This window comes from Sparus aurata, chromosome 1 (assembly GCF_900880675.1).
Source record: "Sparus aurata chromosome 1, fSpaAur1.1, whole genome shotgun sequence".
Taxonomy (NCBI): domain Eukaryota; kingdom Metazoa; phylum Chordata; class Actinopteri; order Spariformes; family Sparidae; genus Sparus; species Sparus aurata.
Genome location: NC_044187.1, coordinates 23041747 through 23061376, shown reverse-complemented (window position 1 = coordinate 23061376; position 19630 = coordinate 23041747). Strand labels below are relative to the sequence as shown.

At 39.9% G+C, this 19630-nt stretch overlaps 1 protein-coding gene across 2 annotated transcripts; it reads right to left on the bottom strand.

Annotated features, from left to right (window-relative positions):
• Nucleotides 1-2447: 2447 nt before the first annotated feature.
• Nucleotides 2448-17927, bottom strand: mchr1a (melanin-concentrating hormone receptor 1a). 2 transcript variants are annotated; one of them, XM_030417309.1, is made up of 3 exons: nucleotides 17829-17927; nucleotides 7213-7548; nucleotides 2448-6402 (listed from the first exon to the last, which is right to left on the bottom strand). In XM_030417309.1, exons 2-3 carry the CDS (start codon nucleotides 7289-7291, stop codon nucleotides 5378-5380), a joined length of 1104 nt encoding a protein of 367 aa, XP_030273169.1. In that variant the 5' UTR covers nucleotides 7292-7548; nucleotides 17829-17927; the 3' UTR covers nucleotides 2448-5377. The 2 variants fall into 2 exon arrangements, with proteins under 2 accessions (XP_030273169.1, XP_030273177.1); XM_030417317.1 differs by lacking the exon at nucleotides 17829-17927 and having other exon boundaries at nucleotides 2448-6396; nucleotides 7213-8043.
• Between the last annotated feature and the right edge of the window lie 1703 nt (nucleotides 17928-19630).

Sequence of the window (19630 nt, the reverse complement as noted above, 5' to 3'; positions counted from 1 at the left end):
GCTCTCATCTCAGGAAGTCCTGCTGTTTCTCCTCATCCTGCTCATCTTCTTCTGTCCTTGCGGGCTACCTGTGCAGACAGAAAAGAGATAAGAACCTGCATTCTTTAATATTTCTGGTACATCTCAGAGCGCATCATAAAAAGTAGCAACTTTTTAAATTTGTAACCACATTATACGAACTCAGCAGCAGCGGAACCCCTAGAAATTATTAGTGGGTTGGCATGTATTGCTAATTATCATTCTTAATTTACTGTAAACATATGATGTAAATATATCAGAATCATATTATTGTGCATATACAACTCAACTTCAACTGTTAAACAAAGGGTACTGATTTTTGAAGAGCAGAAATGCAGAAAACTCTAATCATCTGTTGTCTGAAGCAGTATCTCTGTCAAATCTGGGAAACCGGCCAACCTTCCTTACACTCTGACCAGGAAGGTTGGCCGTCTATTCCTTTGTTGGCAGGTCAATCCTTGTATTGTGATGAAACCCAGAGATGTGTGCAAGAGTTACAATGCTGCTTTATGATTGTTTGCAGGTGAGCAAGCCACAAAACTCACATAGGTTACTATGAAATGGTGTGGCTTGCTCACCTGCAAACAATCATAAAGCAGCATTGTAACTCTTGCACTCATCTCTGGGCTTCATCACAATACAAGGATTGACCTGCACTGCCTAAGAGCGACCCTTAACAGCAATCTGCCTCTTGTGGTGAAACTCTGCAATTACAATGCCTCAATCTTGTCTTTGAGCCGTCACAATAATTAGTTGTAAATAAATAAACAAAAAATGTAGGGGGGTGTGCTTTTAAGCCACTGTCTCACAATGATACTGAGTGAATTGGAAGTCTGTGGTGTTCAATCTGTAGGAGGAGTTCCTTAAAGTACAAGGCATGGAAATGGATCAAAATGGGTGTGAAATGGGAACTTTGAATCAAAATGGCCGACTCCCTTTTGGAGTGACAGTTTGGTATCCCCAATGTTTTTTGTGCATCTGGTCATGATGCAGGGGCTTGGATTTTTAATATTATAGATATAGAGTCCCCTGGTAACACCATTCATCAGCTATATTCAGAAGGGCACTGGCAATAATTGTACCAAGTTTCGTGTTAATCCAAGCCACCAATGTGGAGATATAAAATCCTTCAATTTAAAAAGCGCCACCTAATGGTAATCGGCCAAAATTTTGCACAGAGCCTCAGGGGCTCATAGGGAAGTAGTAACCTGTAAAGTTTCATGTCATTCGGACACACCAATGTGGAGATATGCAACACTTCTTGTGTTGACCAAAATCTGCAGGAAGTTGTGATTTAATAACTTGAGTATTGTTTGGTTTGGTATTGTTTGATGCTGTTGCACTGTGGATTTCTTTTTGAAGGACGCTGGTTGGATTTTCTTGCGACAGTCCAGAGGATGCGCCTCGTCTCAGAAGTTCTACAGAGCCCATCTACTGCTGAGATATCATGTATAAAGCAAGCACATAAAGTCATAGTGACTTGACTGTTTGTAAATGGCATGCAATGTGAATTCAGGCCACATTCTGCATTCATTCTGTCACGATCATGGCTCTATCCCCTGGAGTCCGTCTGTGTTTCCCTGTTGTGCCTTTCCCTGTGTTCCAGATGCACTCTGTTTTTCTGCAATCAGCTCATCGCTCCACCTGCTGTGCACACAAGCCCCCCATGTTTATCGTTCACCTTCAGTTTATCTGCTTATCACAGCTCTCCAGTGACTCATCGCCAGATCGTTGTCTCAAGGCCAAGGCTTATTGCTAAGCATTTTCAAATTTCGGTTTTCTTGTGCCTCGGGATCACCTACCCGTATGTCAGCCTGCCGACAAACTCTCTGCCATCACACCAACCTCTGCCAGCTGCAGTTTCCTCCACGATCTGCCGTCACCCTACCTCACACGCTACCTTCCGGACCTCATTCCCTAACCATTCCTCTCCTCCTCTCCCTGGTTGCTAAAAGAAAACTTTGTGTCCTGCATTTGGGTCAGTTTGGTGGTTTATTGCAAATTCATGCTTAAAAATCACCATGAGTCATAATTGAGCATTGCTTAAGTATATGATTTGCACCTTTATTATTAAGTTTTACGATTAAATATTTACACTTGATACTTCTGGGCTCTGGCAAATTAAGGACAACCAGCTTGGTATTCTAGTCCATGATTAAACACTACATCTTATTTTGAATTCTGCAAGATTTGGAATTTCTCCAGGCAACCTCAAGAGGCCTTCCTGGGGCTCTCTTGCTCCATCTCTCCATCTCTGTCTCTCCTCCTCACTTATCCATCAATGATCAGCAATGCCACATATTTTATCAAGTTCCACTGCAGACTCTCTCTTTGTTTGGACAGGTGCATTGTTAATTAAATTGGTCAAAATAATAGACAAAGAATAGAAAAGAAGATTGAAGTTTAAATCTTTATTAGAGCATGAAAGGCATCTGCAGGATGAGCCCTGAGCCTGGGGCAAAATATCTCAGGACCTTTACACTGTACAGTAGCTGCATGTATCTCAGACTTGAAATGCTTTACATGTGTTGAATGTCAGAGAAAGTTATAATGTGCACTGAGTTGAAAACACAAGCTCGAAAACAAAAAGCACAGTTCTTTGACAGTTAATCAAAAAATGTGTCACAGTACACGTTTTGTCTTGTAAAGCTGTCACTGCTCACAGCATACAGATAGAGAGGCCCACAACTTACGTTTAGTCAACAATGACAAAAAACAAAAAAAACAGTTACAGCAGAGTTTCTCATCCTTCCTGTTGAGACCCTACAGTGTGTCGTTCGATAAGGAGGGGTGTTCAGAGTTGGTAAGATAGACAAAGCTTCAAGTGGCTCCCTGGTCTGAAAAGTAAAACTTTTGTTTTTATTCTATCGGCCAGCAGGGTGTGACTTGGCCGGTTTTGAAAATAAGTCCAGTGGTTTGTAAGCTTATGAGAAAATGACCGTACTTCTCATTTGATTTATTACCTCACTGAACAGTTTCCTGATGAGTTTTGATCCCCACCACGATCATGAGCCTTTTTCAATACAGTATGCAGTTAAGTGAATTATATTCCCATTTAGACTAAAACAGACAATAAAGCAGGGCATGCTTTAAGGCAAAGCTACCTTGTGATTGACTGTAGAAAACTGCACTGTGTAAATCTTTTGGACGTGAACTTGCTGTTTTTGCCTCAGAACTTGATCATTTCAGTCTTTTTTCAGTTCAAAGATGTTAATGGCAACATTTTTGTTGTCTCAAAATGTCCCTCGCTTTCAATCGTTCTAAAGGACATTTCTGGTAATATATTTTGTTACAAGCCCTTTTTTTCACAAGCCAAAAATAGCATCCCATTTAACACAGGTAAACGGCTGACATAGAAATGAATGCACATAATAAACAAAGTAGGCTGGCTGGGTCCTCCCTAGCTCCACCCCTCTGATCCAAATATGGTCACTTCTGACCTCAAATCTCCAAAATGCCAAACTCAAGGCTTCTTTTATACGGTCCACTTAATGATTCATTTAGAGTTTTCTCTGCCCACTTAAAAACTGAAAATAATGGGAGGCCATTTTGATGACAGTTTGGCAACTCTAATCACTGGCATCAAGACAATTCTGACACTCTGAAAGCTGAGTCACAAGCCAAAAAAGGTTGAGAAACCCTGAACTTTATATCTCATATTAACATGAACAAATCTTCAGAAACATCAGAATAATTGCACACACCAAAAACACAACATTACTCAATATCAATACAACAACGCTAACAACATCTTATTGAAATAATGGCACCCACTTCATTCATTTTCCTGGCTTAGGATATCAAATTGAATCGATACTGCAGATACAGTAACTCTCACTGCTTGACAAAAAACAATTTAAATTACAGCAGGTACCTTGATGAAGCTCTGCAACTTTATGGATCGTAAAAAATAATACATTCAAAAGCATTGTTCCATACGGACCATAAGAGCAAGTTTGGTGCAGGAGATGGATAAAATCACAAACTCTCACAACTCTGCTTTATAACTGCTTTGTACTTTGTAAAATGATACATAGATTATGCACATTTCTCTTCACCCATGGCTTAGCTTTTATACAATTTCACCAAAGTCTGTTAACAAGTTTTTTTTTTCCTATGATATCGTGATAACATACAAAATAAGCAATCAGACCAGCGGGATGATATCCAAATGCCAAATTAACCAAAATCACCTCTGAAAAAGATTTACATAACAGCAGAGCACATTCTGTTTTTGTACATTTTCCTGTTTGTTGCCTAGTTAGGGTGAATGCCTTTCTATAATCAGACTTTTTCATTTTTACAGCAATCAGGAACAAAAAAACATTTAAAAAACATGAATTTGGTGAATAGCTGACTGAATCATCCCTGATGATAAGATACCTTTTCCATGGTAAAAACAGACACTTTCCATTTAGCCCTGCCTGCCAAGTGCCTGATATGATACAAATATTCTCCTCTCCATCTTCTCCAGTCACTGTAGTCAGGACTAATATGGTCTTCTCATTGAGAGTTATTGTATTCACTCAGTCTGCAGAATGCTAATGCGTTGCAAACATGAATCTCCATTTAATTCTTGTAAGCAGTGCTATCTGATGCATCCTTACGACCAAGGACATTCTGTCCAGTCTCCTGCTCCATCCTTATGGTATTCTGAGGTTAGATTTTTACAGAAATCACAGTCACAGAAGGACACGAAAACATATATATATTGTCATAACTTCTTTATACAAAAGATCTCCCTGAAGCTCTCAACACATTCCTTTCCATTATTCAGTACCTCAGTCATGTGCAGTTCTGTCTGGTGTATGTTTGTCCATTGAGAAGTCCAAGACTTCAAGCAACTCTGAAAGTTTATTCTGATTTCGGTTTTGAAAGGCCGCCCTGAGAAGCAATTATTTGTGACGTTTACTCCCCTTGTTAACAGAAAATAGCTTGCCAACCAGGACCTACTGGTACTCTGGGGTATTTATTTTTTCTGGAAGAAAATGGTCTGTGTTGAAACGGTTCAAGGATAAGTTCACTGTTTTCCAAGCCAGAGCTGTTATTCACAATCGTGGATGTGATCGTTGTTAGCCCCACCAGATGTATTAAGTTGTCATCAGACTGAACATAAAGCAGAGACAATAAAACCATGGAAACGTCGATATGTGTGTGGGCACAAAAACGAGGTGGATTCACTCCTCCTGGTATGAACTGAAGTAAATACATGTCAGCACTGGTAGAAAAAAATTTTGCTAATTAGTGTACATGTGTTTTTGATGTGTGTGTTTGCACTTATGTCCCATTCCATAGCACTTTTAAGTCTCAAAGATACACATTGATGAAGTTCTTTTGATCTGTATTCACAGATTCGTATTCATGGTGAGGTCACATTGGATGGTAGCATCTCTGCAGAGGCCTGCACCTCCTGCTGAGCCCCTTCAGGTACCATCCTCACACTCACACTGCCACCATCTGTGGTACTCGGGGCCACGCGAAACTTTCTATTAACAGGGCGCACCGCTCTGAGAAACTGCCTCTTGAAGGTCTCACTTAGGACAATGTAGAGGAAAGGGTTGATGCAACTGTTAGCATAGCCCATGCTAATAGCTATGTTGTAGGCATAGGAGAAAGCCAGGCTTGGCTTCTGCACCCCGAGGTGGACCAGCTGAAGGATGTAGTATGGGGCCCAGCAGATGAAGAAGGCCAGGCAGATAGCCACTGCCATTCGGGTCACCTTCCTGGTGCGCACCCTCAGACTCCGTGGAGGCAGCGGTGCCACGCTGGTGGACATGTGCTGGAGGATCTGGAAGAACACCAAACAAATGATGGCCAGAGGGATTGCAAATGCCAAGAAGAACTGGTAAAGTGTAAACCAGTATATGTCGGTGACTGGGTCAGGCAGAAGGAGAGCACATGCCACCAGGCCGTCTGGGAGAGGCATCAGACCTGCGTACATCCACACAGGGATGATGGTGAGTAAGGATAGAACCCACACCAGGCCGATGACCAGCGCTGCCACACAAGGTGTGCGGATGTAATTGAAGCGGATGGGGTGGACTGTAGCCAAGTAACGGTCGAGGGTCATTGCGGTGAGGATGTAAGTGCTGACAATCTGGCTATTGGAGTCAAGAGCAGTGATGACCGTACACATCGCTGCTCCAAAGTGCCAGGTACCGTTGCCCAGCAACTGGTGGATTAGGAATGGCATCCCAAGAAGAAACAGGAGATCAACTATGGACAGATTTAAGATGAAGATATCTGGGACTGTTTGCTTGGCTCGGCACTTGGTCTTCTTCATGATTGTGTAGATGACAATACAGTTGCCCATGATACCCAGAAAACAGATGATGCCAAAGATGACATGGAGGATGGCACTGCAGTGAGGGGCCCCATCTACAGCTGGAGACAAGAAGCACAAAAATAAAAACACATCATAGAGAACTGTACATTGTGTTTAGTCAGGCTGTCAAATGAGCTCCTGAAATGTATCAGTATGTACATTATATAACACAGTCATTATATCACAATGTTTACTAAATGTGTCTGTTAGTGTTGCATAGGCAGATCTTTTATCACGCGGTGCAGAGCACTTATACGTTTTCTTAATCTTGCTCTTAAGCTGTTGTAAAGATTCATTGTAGAGATGTTTTAATTGCTTGTGTGCGTGTGTGTGTGTGTGTGCGCGCGCGTGTGTTTGGGTGGGTGTGTGCGCGTGTGTGTGTTTGTGTGTGTGTGTGTGCATCGATCGGTGCAGGGCAGAGCAATGAAAAATGATAATGGGATGGCGAAAGGTATTTGTAATGACTATTATGATGTTGGAAGCAAGTACCTTTTGTCACATTCTAAAAATAGAAAGTCATTTAAATGTCTAAAAACATTTTACCAAAACACCAGTAAGTGACATATTCGCACAAATATAATGTGCTTTAATCACTCATATCACGGTTTAGCTTTTTGCAGTGGCAAAGTTTAAGTTAAATTAATGTGATGAAGATGGTCATACTCCTAGCATGTTTCAAACACGTCAGGCTGTGAAGGGAATCAACTGCAGCCCGCTGTGTAACATACACTGAAGCTTGTATGAGTTTAAAATGGGGGGTGTAAAGGAAAATAGAAAAAATCAGCATTATATTGATTTTTGTTTAACGCAGGGTGGTCGATGAGCTTCGAATTGGGAGATATGACCAATGCGCTGTTTTTTCAACCTACCTGTTGGTGTTGCATTAGAGTCTCCGAGAGAGAAATTAGAACCGTTTAGGAAATCCATCGAAAAAAATCCAAAGTACATCCAAGTTAAAAAGTGCCTACTTCCCAAGTAAAACGCATTTGGAGCAGTCTGCAACCGAAATTCACTCTTGCTCCTATTCCATATGCTTTTTCAAATAGTTTAATCTATGACAGCATGAACACTTTGCTTCAGTCTGTGAGCGGAGCCGTGCGCTCTGAGCCTTCAGTTGTGATGCAGCCGCTTCTTGGGTGCGCGGCTGAAGAGCCCCCGAGAGCATCTTCTGCGGAGTTGCGACTGCGCTGCAAGTGTCAGTCCAGCTGGTAGAAAAATAAATAAATATATACAAATATTAGGTAGTTAATAGCCGGTAGCTTTCACGCTCTCTCTCTCTCGTAGAAGAGGGAGCGTGTGCGCGCGGTCCTTTGGAGACGTTTGATCCAAATGCAAGCTATTGTTTTAAAGATTGGAGGGAATGTGGACAGCACATGTCAAATTACAGCAATGGAAGACAAAATAGAAGAGAAGAAAGAAAGAAAGAAAGAAAGAAAGAAAGAAAGAAAGAAAGAAAGAGAAAATCAGCGCCCCGACTGAAGGGCGATTAAAGCTCCTAAACCTCTTGTTTCGTCATTAAAGGATGCCTCCATGTGTCCTATCCCAACAGACAGGATGAAGAGTGGCTGACGAGCAACAGGCGTTTCAATTTAGCGACAAAGGAAACCATGACTGTGCAGATGACTGGCAGGTTTGAATTGTTCGACGAGCGCCGAACAGGTCCTTTCCACGTCAAACCACTAGATGGCCTCGTTGCCCCTCATTTGGAGTCCTCACACGTCTCCGTCGTGGTAAATTGATGTGACCGTGACAAGATCTATGGGTCATAAATAGGCTTGTGAAGAAGCCCGAGACGTTTATGAGCTCGTATATTGATTGGTTTGGGAAGTCAGGCCAGTGGAGTGCCCTGTTCTGAGTTTGGAGTGAATCAAAGCTTGGGATTTCGTAAGCTGGCAGTGTGTGTGTGTGTGTGTGTGTGTGCGTACGTGCGCCACAGGATCACTACATCCTGCAGAGTTTGACATCTGTTGTAAACAAAACCAGAGAGCTGGCATGAGGTCTGAGTGCTCTGTGAGATGTTAGCCAGATGCTGCGTCTCAAACATATGGTGCACTGAAGAAGGTTGAAGATGTCAGTGAGATTGCTTCATGTACAGCAGCCAGTGTCCTCATGTGTCAATCAATCAGTCAATCTTTCATTGTTTTGATTCACTTTATTAGCATAAAAGTTGGCAGATGTTTTGCTCTGGTCTGCTAGAGATTTGGAGCTGCAGCTGCATCATTCCAAAGAGATATTCCTTCTAAAACTGTAATTAAATCTGAATTGATGCTGTGTGCCAACTTAATTTACTCAGACCCGGTGACATTTAAACTTATCCTTACACATCTGAAGAAAATATTTCAAGTGTCCCCTTGATTATTCAAATAGAGCTCGCAGTTGCAGAGATACTCTGTTGATTATCGAGCAAAGACACAAAGTTCTAGTTCTTAACGGGGTGAAGGGAGGCGTTTATGAATTCCTAAATACCTTTTTGTGTTTTATAATTTTCCTTACACTCAGCTCCACAGATGTTTTGTAATAATCTTGTTGTGTTTTTGGCTTCTTTTAAACTGTTGCTTAAACTGTTTTATTTATTTCCCTTTCTGTGAAGCACTTTGTAACCTTGTTTAGATAAGTGCTCTATAAATAAAGCTCATTGATATTGTTATTATCATTATAAGTCATGTTCTTATAATACAAAGTGAGTCACGGTCAGTGGTCAAGATCAGGGTTAGGGCAAGGTCGGGGTTTGGGTTAGAGTGTAGGGTGTAGGGTCAGGGGTCAGGGTAAAGCTCCAGGAAATGAATGCAAGTCTATGTTAATTCCCCTGAAGTGACATACGAAAAGTTGTATGTGTCGTTGAGGAGGAAGGAAGTGTGTGAGGAAGTGTTTTACCTTGATATTTTGAATTCATGGTCAAAGATAGACTTATATGCCTAGCAAAACATTTTGATGACAAACTGGCTCTAGAATTTCTTTTTTTTATTTAATTCAGTTTGTTTTATCCCACCAAAATTACACCACATGTTTATCATCTTCACACATTTGTTCTGTCAGGCTTCCTTATCATCCTGCAGAGTTATTTTCCCTTCAGTCATCAACTGAGTCTGTAAATTAAAAAGCTCTGAGTGGTGGAGGATGCTCTCACATCTGCAGCCTTTGTTTCTCTCTGATGTTTTGTTCCAAAATAGGAAGAAGTATTGTCACTCACACTCTCAGACTGCATGTTTTATCGACCAGAGCCCAGAATAACCATGTCCGTGTTATCTGTGCTAAACCCGACTGTTTAAAAGTCTATTTCACACATGGCTGTGCCAAATAGAATGACCTGGCATTTTATTTAATCTCTCATTCCTTCTGCCTCATTTGAATAGCCGGATGATGCTGTGGCATTCTGTTGGCCCAGACTGGTGTGAAATATGAATTGCTTCACTTAAAAGTGCTATTTTAGTTCTTTCAAAGACTTTCTTGCTCCCTCTTCTTCCACATTGAGCCCACTTTGCAACAACTTTATGGATTTTCTCCGCTTTCAATATCACTTGGTCTCATGTTTTGGTTTTCCTTCATTAACGGAAGCTGTTGCGGACACACTGCTTATCACTCTCCCTTTTCTAAGTTTCCACATGATTGCAGTAAAGTAAGCATTGTGTACCAACATCTGGTCAAAAAGTCTCAGCCCGTTCTCAATTCTGTATATAAATGCCCCATCCCTACTAAATGTATGCCGAGCCTCGTCAGTATAAATCATTAAATGTCTTCCCCCAGGAGTTTAGACATTAATGTCCTTGACTGATTTCCTTAAACATCTCTCTCACTAAAATGTTTACTGGTGGACTTCTACCCAATAGTCCAAGAGTTTTATAAATACATTTGGTTCAAAATTTCTATTCTGCTCTTAATCTTAATCTTTTTTTTTCTTTCTGGGGATTTATCTTCTATCCTAGTTCAGAGCTGGTTTTAGTTCGACGTGGCCCCACTATAGATTAGTGAGACCCTTTCCATTACCCATCAGCTACACGTCTATGATGAACTACAGATCTTATCATGTCCTGCTGGCTTCACACTGTCCCCCTCAGGTCCCACCGATTTGATTCTTCCAAACTCTGTCACACCAATAATAACATTCTTGCCCGAAGAAGTGACCTTCTCATCTTGACCAAATTCAATTTTCTCTAATCCAACAACCCGCACAAAAACAGAACATGTTTTGACTCTGTCAAGAGAAATAATAAAGATATGATATTTTAAGCACCATTTAGGTCATAAAAACCTAAACAACTGCTTTCAAGATTTTCTCTAAGATACACTAAATAGAATATCCCTGCTCTGTTTCCCAATGGCCTGATTCTCAGCAAAGAGGAGACTCTTGTTATATACTGCTATGTCTCTTTGCATTTTCATTGTCCTTTCTTTTGAATCATCCAGTAGAAATTAGCAGCACAAAGGAAACACAGATTAATTTTACTAATCTGAATCTTTCTATTCAGCAATTGTAACAACATCCATTCAGAAATAATGTAGGTGCTGACTGCAAACAAAACTCATTACATCAATGTTATGTGTTGAAAACTTGTATGTTGAAGAAAACATGCATGTAACGCTGTGATCCTAACCTCTCACTGAAGTTACACAAGTGGTAGCTAAGAAGGAGACACCATTCAACCTGTTACAAGACACTGTACAATCACAATGGTTTTGAAGCTGTTATTTTAAGTTGTATGATGTTTCTTTAAGTAGCTTCTCTGTGCCTACGTTTCTGAGCTATCAGCCACCATGTACCACCAATGTTATGGAAGTGAATGAAATTCTGTTTGTACTCCATACAAAAAAAGACTCCATACAAACTTGGTAGCAATGTTCCAAAGAAAAATCTTTCCATTAATATAAACGATTTGCTGAAAACACTGTGTTAGCAGTTTTCATCCGAATTATACGGTGGCCCTGAAGGGCAAACGACAACGACAAAAACAAAAACACAAACACAACATTAACAAAAACACAAACACAACATTAACAAAAACACAACAACATTAACAAAAACACATCAACATTAACAAAAATACATCCACAAAAACAAAAACACAACATTAACAAAAACACAACCACATTAACAAAAACACAACCACATTAACAAAAACACAACCACAAAAACAAAAACACAACATTAACAAAAACACAACATTAACAAAAACACAACATTAACAAAAACACAACCACAAAAACACAACAACATTAACAAAAACACAACAACATTAACAAAAACACAACCACATTAACAAAAACACATCCACAAAAACAAAAACACAACAACATTAACAAAAACACAACCACAAAAACAAAAACACAACAACATTAACAAAAACACAACCACAAAAACAAAAACACAACATTAACAAAAACACAACAACATTAACAAAAACACAACAACATTAACAAAAACACATCAACATTAACAAAAATACATCCACAAAAACAAAAACACAACATTAACAAAAACACAACAACATTAACAAAAACACAACCACAAAAACAAAAACACAACATTAACAAAAACACAACATTAACAAAAACACAACCACAAAAACACAACAACATTAACAAAAACACAACCACAAAAACAAAAACACAACAACATTAACAAAAACACAACCACATTAACAAAAACACAACCACATTAACAAAAACACAACAACATTAACAAAAACACAACCACAAAAACAAAAACACAACAACATTAACAAAAACACAACAACATTAACAAAAACACAACCACAAAAACAAAAACACAACAACATTAACAAAAACACAATAACATTAAGAAAAACACAATCACAAAAACAAAATCACAACAACATTAACAAAAACACAATAACATTAAGAAAAACACAATCACAAAAACAAAATCACAACAACATTAACAAAAGCACAATTACATTAACAAAAACACAATCACAAAAACAAAATCACAACAACATTAACAAAAACAATTACATTAACAAAAACACAATCACAAAAACAAAATCACAACAACATTAACAAAAACACAAAAACAATAACACAACGACATTAACTTCTACCGGAAAAGGTAGGTACCTTCTACGACATGGATCAATGCTGATTGGACGAAAGCACGTCCGTCTTTTTTTTTTCAGGTGGGAAGGGCTGCTTTACGCCTGTACTGCAAAGGGGGCTAAACATAGCCAGGCTTTGTGCTCATGATGCAGCTCAACAAAGCCCCAAGTCCCCAATCAGAATTAAACGGTACTGCGACGGTGGTTATCAACTTAATTTGTCAAGTCCGGTTCTCTGCTTTGTGCTCTGCGCGCATTCACATAAAAGGGGGCGTTTGACGTCAAATTATTCTACTTCCGTTAGAAAATGAATCGATCCCAGGCCACATATTTTACTCAAGATGAGCAGATTCTTATTATGCAAAGCTATGAAGAATTCAAAGAAACCATCACGGCAAAAAGTAACACTGTCTCCGCCAATAGAGCAAGGGAGGGCTGCTGGCAGAAAAGTGCTGACCGTGTTAATGCATAAGTTAACAATGATCAATATTATGATCAATATTATATTAAGCCCTTAGTGTTTTAATTTCTGAAAGCTCAACATTGTGCAACTTTTACATATAAATAAACTGAAGCAACAACTATCTTTTTCATTTTTGGATGATGTCTATATTGTTTTCACATTTTACTGATCTCAGTTATGTTATGCGTGTGTGTGTTTTATTGAAAGTGAGGCTGAGTGTGCGTAGGCTATAAATGATCAGTGTTTTTTATTGTATTACTGTGTCGGGATGAACAAGCAAATGTAGCTACTGGCCCTGTACAATGACAATAAAGAGCTTTTTGACAGTGAAATTGCTCAAGCCTGTAAGATTTGTGTTTGGGCGTACACTGCCCTACAACGGGTGAAACATTGATCAGTTCATCAGTTTATTCATGGCCACATCAAAGAAATAACTAAATTTACTCATCATCTGTGACAAATAAATACTAGGTTGGCCTAATTAATATTTCATATTGCATTTTATTAAGATGTGAAAGCAGCAGTCGGACCAGGGGCGGTTCTAGGGGGAGGGCCAACAGGGGCCAGTGCCCCCGTAACTCTGAGTCTGGACCCCCCTGTGCCCCCCCCCCAACAGGGAGTCTGAATCAATAATACAATGACAGATTTCTTGCACTGATTTTGTTTAGAAGGGAAAGGTGGAAATAAAGTGTCTCAGCAGTTTACTACCCAATCAAAATTGTTGAAATTTAAACATTATTTTAAGTCCCATTTATCCCTTGTCTGAATGAGGGATTTGTATTTTTTTCCCGGGTTGTATGTGCCCCCTAACAAAAAAGCCGGCCCCAACCTGGCCCCCCTATTAAAACTGGTCTAGAACCGCCACTGAGTCGGACATGGCAGCAAGTTAGAGCCAAATACGAAAACATAATTCAAAGTGGTATGTAGCCAAGCTGCCCCATTATTTTGTCAGTGTGTGTTCTTGCTCAGATTTTCTGCATCACCAACTGAATGTAAGTAGGTTCCCGTGGCAAAAAAACGAAGGGCTACACAAACAATTTGTCCGACAGAGAGCGCACAGCTTCTTCGAGTGGCATTCCTGAGACTTGGCTCAATAAGTGAGCAAATGTACCGTATTCCCTCGGCTGAAAATCTATATCGCTCATAGAGAATTTCATCAGGAAATGCCAGCGGATCAGTGCGATCTTGAAGAAGCCGCTCACTGTCGTAGTGCTGCCCGAATTATTCTTGCTCCCAGGTCCACCGGGTTCTCAATGAATGGTGACGCAATCTCCGAATGAGTTACACAGTGAAACAGCGGCGCTTTTATAGACGATTTTAAGCTGAAACTCTGAACATAACCTGGTCAGGACCAGGTTATGAGCTAAGCATAAGTTACCATGGTGATCTAGCCGGTTTAAAGAGAACCACCTTTGTAGTACAGGGAGTCCTGGCTTTAGACTCAACATACCTCGCAAACCCTCTAAACTGGCTTCGCAGTACACCCGTCTGGTGTGGCGTAAAGCAGCCCTTCCCACCTGTTAAAAAGACGGACGTGCTTTCGTCCAATCAGCATTGATCCGTGTCGTAGAAGGTACCTACCTTTTCGGGTAGAAGTTAATGTCGTTGTGTTTTTGTTAATGTTGTTGTGTTTTTGTTAATGTGATTGTGTTTTAGTAATTGTGTTTTTGTTAATGTAATTGAGTTTTTGTTAATGTAATTGTGTTTTTGTTAATGTTGTTGTGATTTTGTTTTTGTGATTGTGTTTTTGTTAATGTAATTGTGCTTTTGTTAATATTGTTGTGTTTTTGTTTTTGTAATTGTGTTTTTGTTAATGTTGTTGTGTTTTTGTTTTTGTAATTGTGTTTTTGTTAATGTGATTGTGTTTTTGTTTTTGTAATTGTGTTTTTGTTAATGTGATTGTGTTTTTGTAATTGTGTTTTTGTTAATGTGATTGTGTTTTTGTAATTGTGTTTTTGTTAATGTAATTGTGTTTTTGTTAATGTTGTTGTGATTCTGTTTTTGTGATGGTGTTTTTGTTAATGTAATTGTGTTTTTGTTATGTTGTTGTGTTTTTGTAATTGTGTTTTTGTTAATGTGATTGTGTTTTTGTTTTTGTGATTGTGTTTTTGTCAATGTGATTGTGTTTTTGTTTTTGTGATTGTGTTTTTGTCAATGTGATTGTGTTTTTTGTTTTTGTAATTGTGTTTTTGTTAATGTGATTGTGTTTTTGTAATTGTGTTTTTGTTAATGTGATTGTGTTTTTGTAATTGTGTTTTTGTTAATGTGATTGTGTTTTTGTAATTGTGTTTTTGTTAATGTAATTGTGTTTTTGTTAATGTAATTGTGTTTTTGTTAATGTAATTGTTTGTTAATGTTGTTGTGATTTTGTTTTTGTGATTGTGTTTTTGTTAATGTGTTTTTGTTTTTGTTAATGTTGTTGTGTTTTTGTTTTTGTTGTTGTGTTTTTGTTTTTGTAATTGTGTTTTTGTTAATGTGATTGTGTTTTTGTAATTGTGTTTTTGTTAATGTGATTGTGTTTTTGTTAATGTGATTGTGTTTTTGTTAATGTTGTGTTTTTGTTTTTGTGGTTGTGTTTTTGTTAATGTTGTTGTGTTTTTGTTAATGTTGTTGTGTTTTTCTTTTTGTCGTTGTCGTTTGCCCTTCAGGGCCACCGTAGAATTAGTCATTCAGAAGGAAATATTTGTTGACACTGGCAACAGGCGTGTCATTAGGGCATCAGGCTTCTTCAAAGCCCACCTACTGAGATATGCTGGTCACGTTTCACTGAGAAAAAGACCCATGAGCAGAGTCAAAACATACTGTCAGGATAATGTTGTGCTTTGAGTGCAGACAACTTTGCTCTGTCTGTGTGTTTTTGTATGGATTCACCATTAGGAAGGCAGTTTTGTGAAGTCTGGCCAGCTGCAACAGTGTCGGCTGGATATGCTTTTAGTTCTTGAGTCTGTGAATGTGTGCATCATAATGGCCAAATGTATTCCTGGAGACACCTTTTGTATCAGGAATATACAAAGAATTATTGTATTGTTGGGATTAACCCTTTAAGCCCCAAGCCAATTTTCTAGGCCTAAAATGAGTATATCTCTGCAACCACAAGGTTTATTTGAATACTTCGAAGTTTGATGTTTAGTTGTTTATTTGAGTAGTGTTGTGGCTGTGTTTGGGTCATATAAACATGTTTTTTACGCGTTGTAGCCCGGCTTCTACTGTTTAATTTGATATAAAATATGACTATATTCTTTTATAATAAGTGCAGTAGTGGCTCTGTGGTTGTTCTGCATGTCTTAAAGTCCCCCAATTGCGGGACCTGGGGGTTTGAACAGTTAAAAGGAAGGCTGAATTACAAATGGGCATGGAATGAGCAAGACCGCCAGAATTTGGGAGGTGGGGCCCCCTTTATGGCCCTGGCCCAAGTTTGTTTGTACTTTGTCATATCTCCCCAGCTAAGTGTTTCCCTCTTATTTTGTCAGTTTCTGTCTTGTGCTTCCTGTGTTTTATTTTGTTACTCACCTTGTTGTCTCTGTTTTAGGTCCATCACTTTTGGCCCTGTGTCCCTCCCTCCTGTGTGATTACCTGCACCGCCCTGATGTGTTTCACCTCCCTGTGTGCTTTAGTCCATCTCCCCCACCCTCCGTGCCAGTTCATCTTAGCTTGTCTCACGCTTCAGTGAATTCCTAGAGTACTGAGTGTTTTTTGATTACCTGACGTTTTTCCCCGTTTCTTCGATGCTTTGGCTTGTTTGCCTGTCTTGGAGTGATTACCTGTGTACCCAAACCCATTTTGGATTAAAGTTTGTCTTCTCTGAGATCTGTGTCCGGCGTTTTGGGTCCACCCTCACTTCGGTCCTGACATACTTGTGGATCACTGTAACACACTTCCAAATTCACCACTGTTCATGTCCTCGCTCTGTGGCTTCACAACCGTGCAAGACCCAGTGATGAAACTTTACAGCTGTGTGGTTGAGATCAAAATGAAGGTAGAGTTCAAAGATGAGTACTCATGAAATAATGCAGTAATGACTGCTGAGTGGTCGTTGTTCAGAATGGGAATATGTTGACAGTGTGGCAGATGGTGCAATCCCATGTCAAAATGATCTGTAGTCACTTAAATTTCCACTTTCTGTAAATAAGTAACTAAGTGAGGTCCTTATGTTTGTAGAATGGACCTGGCTGCTCTTTTTTTTGTTCCACTGCTCTTTGTCTGCTGCCTTTCAATTTGGTATTAAAAGTGTGTAGGTTTTACTGCCATCCATTGGAGGACTGAGGATGTTTGAGGGGCGGGGGTGAAAAGAAATAAAATAAAAAGGGCACCATTCATATATGGTGGTACACCAACACACAAGATGGGCACTGAAACGGGGCACTTAAACCTGTCTTATCTATTGTATGGGGCATCCAAGATAGCATGTTTTTTTTTCACATGGTGCATCCCCTTAATCAAACCCACTGGATCTTTAAGTGTTATCACATTGTCACCCTCTGCAGTGATGAGAGGATAGCAGCAAAAATGGAAGCAATGGCAATAGAAAATTCATTGTCCAAACCTGATAGTCTGTTACAACTCTGTTTGATGTTGAAAGTTAGACGTGACATGCTGATGTCCTGTGATAGGGAAAGTAAAGTATACATGTACAGTATGGATGGACGGATCTGGAAAATATCCCCATGTGGAAGACTTCCAAGTGGACAACTCAGTGCCATGAGACAGTTACACAGTTGGAGAGTCGGGGTTACGGACTGCATTGCCATTATAATGCTATATCAGTTGAGGGGTTAATTATCTTTGAATGATTGGCATCTGTGCTCATTTGGTATTTAGACAAATAAGAGAGAGCAAGAGAAAGACAGACAGAGATTCCTATTCAAATGTCCTCCTGTGGTTCTACCTACCTGCGGTAAAATTGCTATGCATGCTTTCTTGAGACATCATCTAATTAATTTGAAAGTCTGCGAACAGAAGTGAGGAAACTTACCCCATTGTTTTCAAATCATTGCCTCTACCTGGCTTGTTTTTGCAGCAGTAGTCCTTGAGGAGCGTACAGACGTAGCCTGTCACCACTCAGAGTCTTCAGTGCCATCACTGATCCTTCAGCTGGGATCTAGTGGGAGCCACATGGAAAGCTGCCATTCCTTTGAATAAGCAATTACAAAAATGTCCAAGCAAGTGAGGTGGCCCTTGCAGCTGTTCAGATTAAAGTGGATAAATCCGATTAACAATGTCAGCTGTTGTAATTAGTGCAGCTTAGCCGCAATTGGATGCCAGTGTAAACAAAGAACATATGCCTATATGCAAAAACACTTCTATGGAGGAAGTGTGTGTTTGTAAGTGCCCAAACAAATAAAAACTTTGTTGGAAATGTAACACAGGATTTTTACAGTGTGTGTTTAAAAAGTTAAAATGATGTATTTTACAAAAGGTGTTTAGTTAAAATTGATTACATTTAAAATCAGGCGGAAGAGCAGTTGTTAAAACCAAGAAACCACAATATGTCAACAGAATGCACACTGATTATTTATTCACTGAATAAAATCAGGTTAAAATCACAGGTGAAAGTCCTAAAACCTAAGGGGATAAAAGTCCAGTAAAACAGTTCAAGGTCTTATCTGCAGGCGGAAGGCGGCAGCACGCGCACAGCCGCCGGCGGGGTTGTCTCTGTCACCGGGGAAGGGGCGCCAACACGTCCTCGGTTCGGTCCAACCTCCAGGCCAGCGCACACACTCCCGACGTCCTCGGAGCCACGGCGTCCACAGTCCTCGGCATCCCCAGCGTCCTCGGTGCCACGGCGTCCGCCGTCCTCGGCATTCCCGGCGCTCACCATTCCAGGCCCCCGCCTCTTGGTGTCCTGGTGCCGTTGGTATCATGGCGCCGCCGTCCCCGGTGCCCGCCGTTCTGATGCTGCCATTCGCCTCCACATCCTCTTGTCACGCGTTCGTTTCTCCTCTCTCCTGTCCAGCTTTCTCTGCTCGCTTTCTTAAAGTCCTGCCAATCTCTCCCAGGTGCAGTGATTGCGTTTGGGAGTGTCACAACTAGAATAAGGTTGTTTCAAAATAAAAGCACACACACTCCCAGTGTACACGACATGCAATAAAAACACACAATTAAAAATACACACTAAAAAGCAGACATATTACAAGTTAAAAACACAGGGAGTCTAAAATACACACAATAAAAACCACTACCTTACACATGTGACAGAAACATCTTTTCATTGCCTTTTTTTTATTGTAATCCATTCAGCAGCCCACCAGGTCTTGATATGAAATCATCTTTCATTGCTTGAATAGCAATCCAACACCTTGCTGTTCAGCATGGCACCATAACCTGAAGTCCTCAATAATACTTGTTAACGTTCTTGCCATTAATGCCTTTAATTATTGCATGCATATGCATGTGGAAATACTAAATAGTTCCAGTCAATAGCAACATATACCTGTCCTATATTTGGACAAGGATATGAGAGACATATCTTACTGGTTAAGATGCTCTTTCTTTCTGCTTACTTGGGAGTTGGATTTACCGGTTCCCACTGAGTCAGTGGCTCAGAAGTTGTAAAAAAATAGGCTCAAGGCTCATGAATTGTGGACATGCTCAAAACTCAGTCAGGTCTGGGAGAATATTGACTGTTGTTCAGTTATCATCAGTGGTGTGTAATTCATATACAGACAAATGTTTATGATGTAGGAGACACTCGTTACTGCAAACAGTGAAGAATTGGTCCCAATTGGAAATAAGAACTGGAAAGTGCAAGTTTTTCTCAGGAATTGGAGGAAGCGT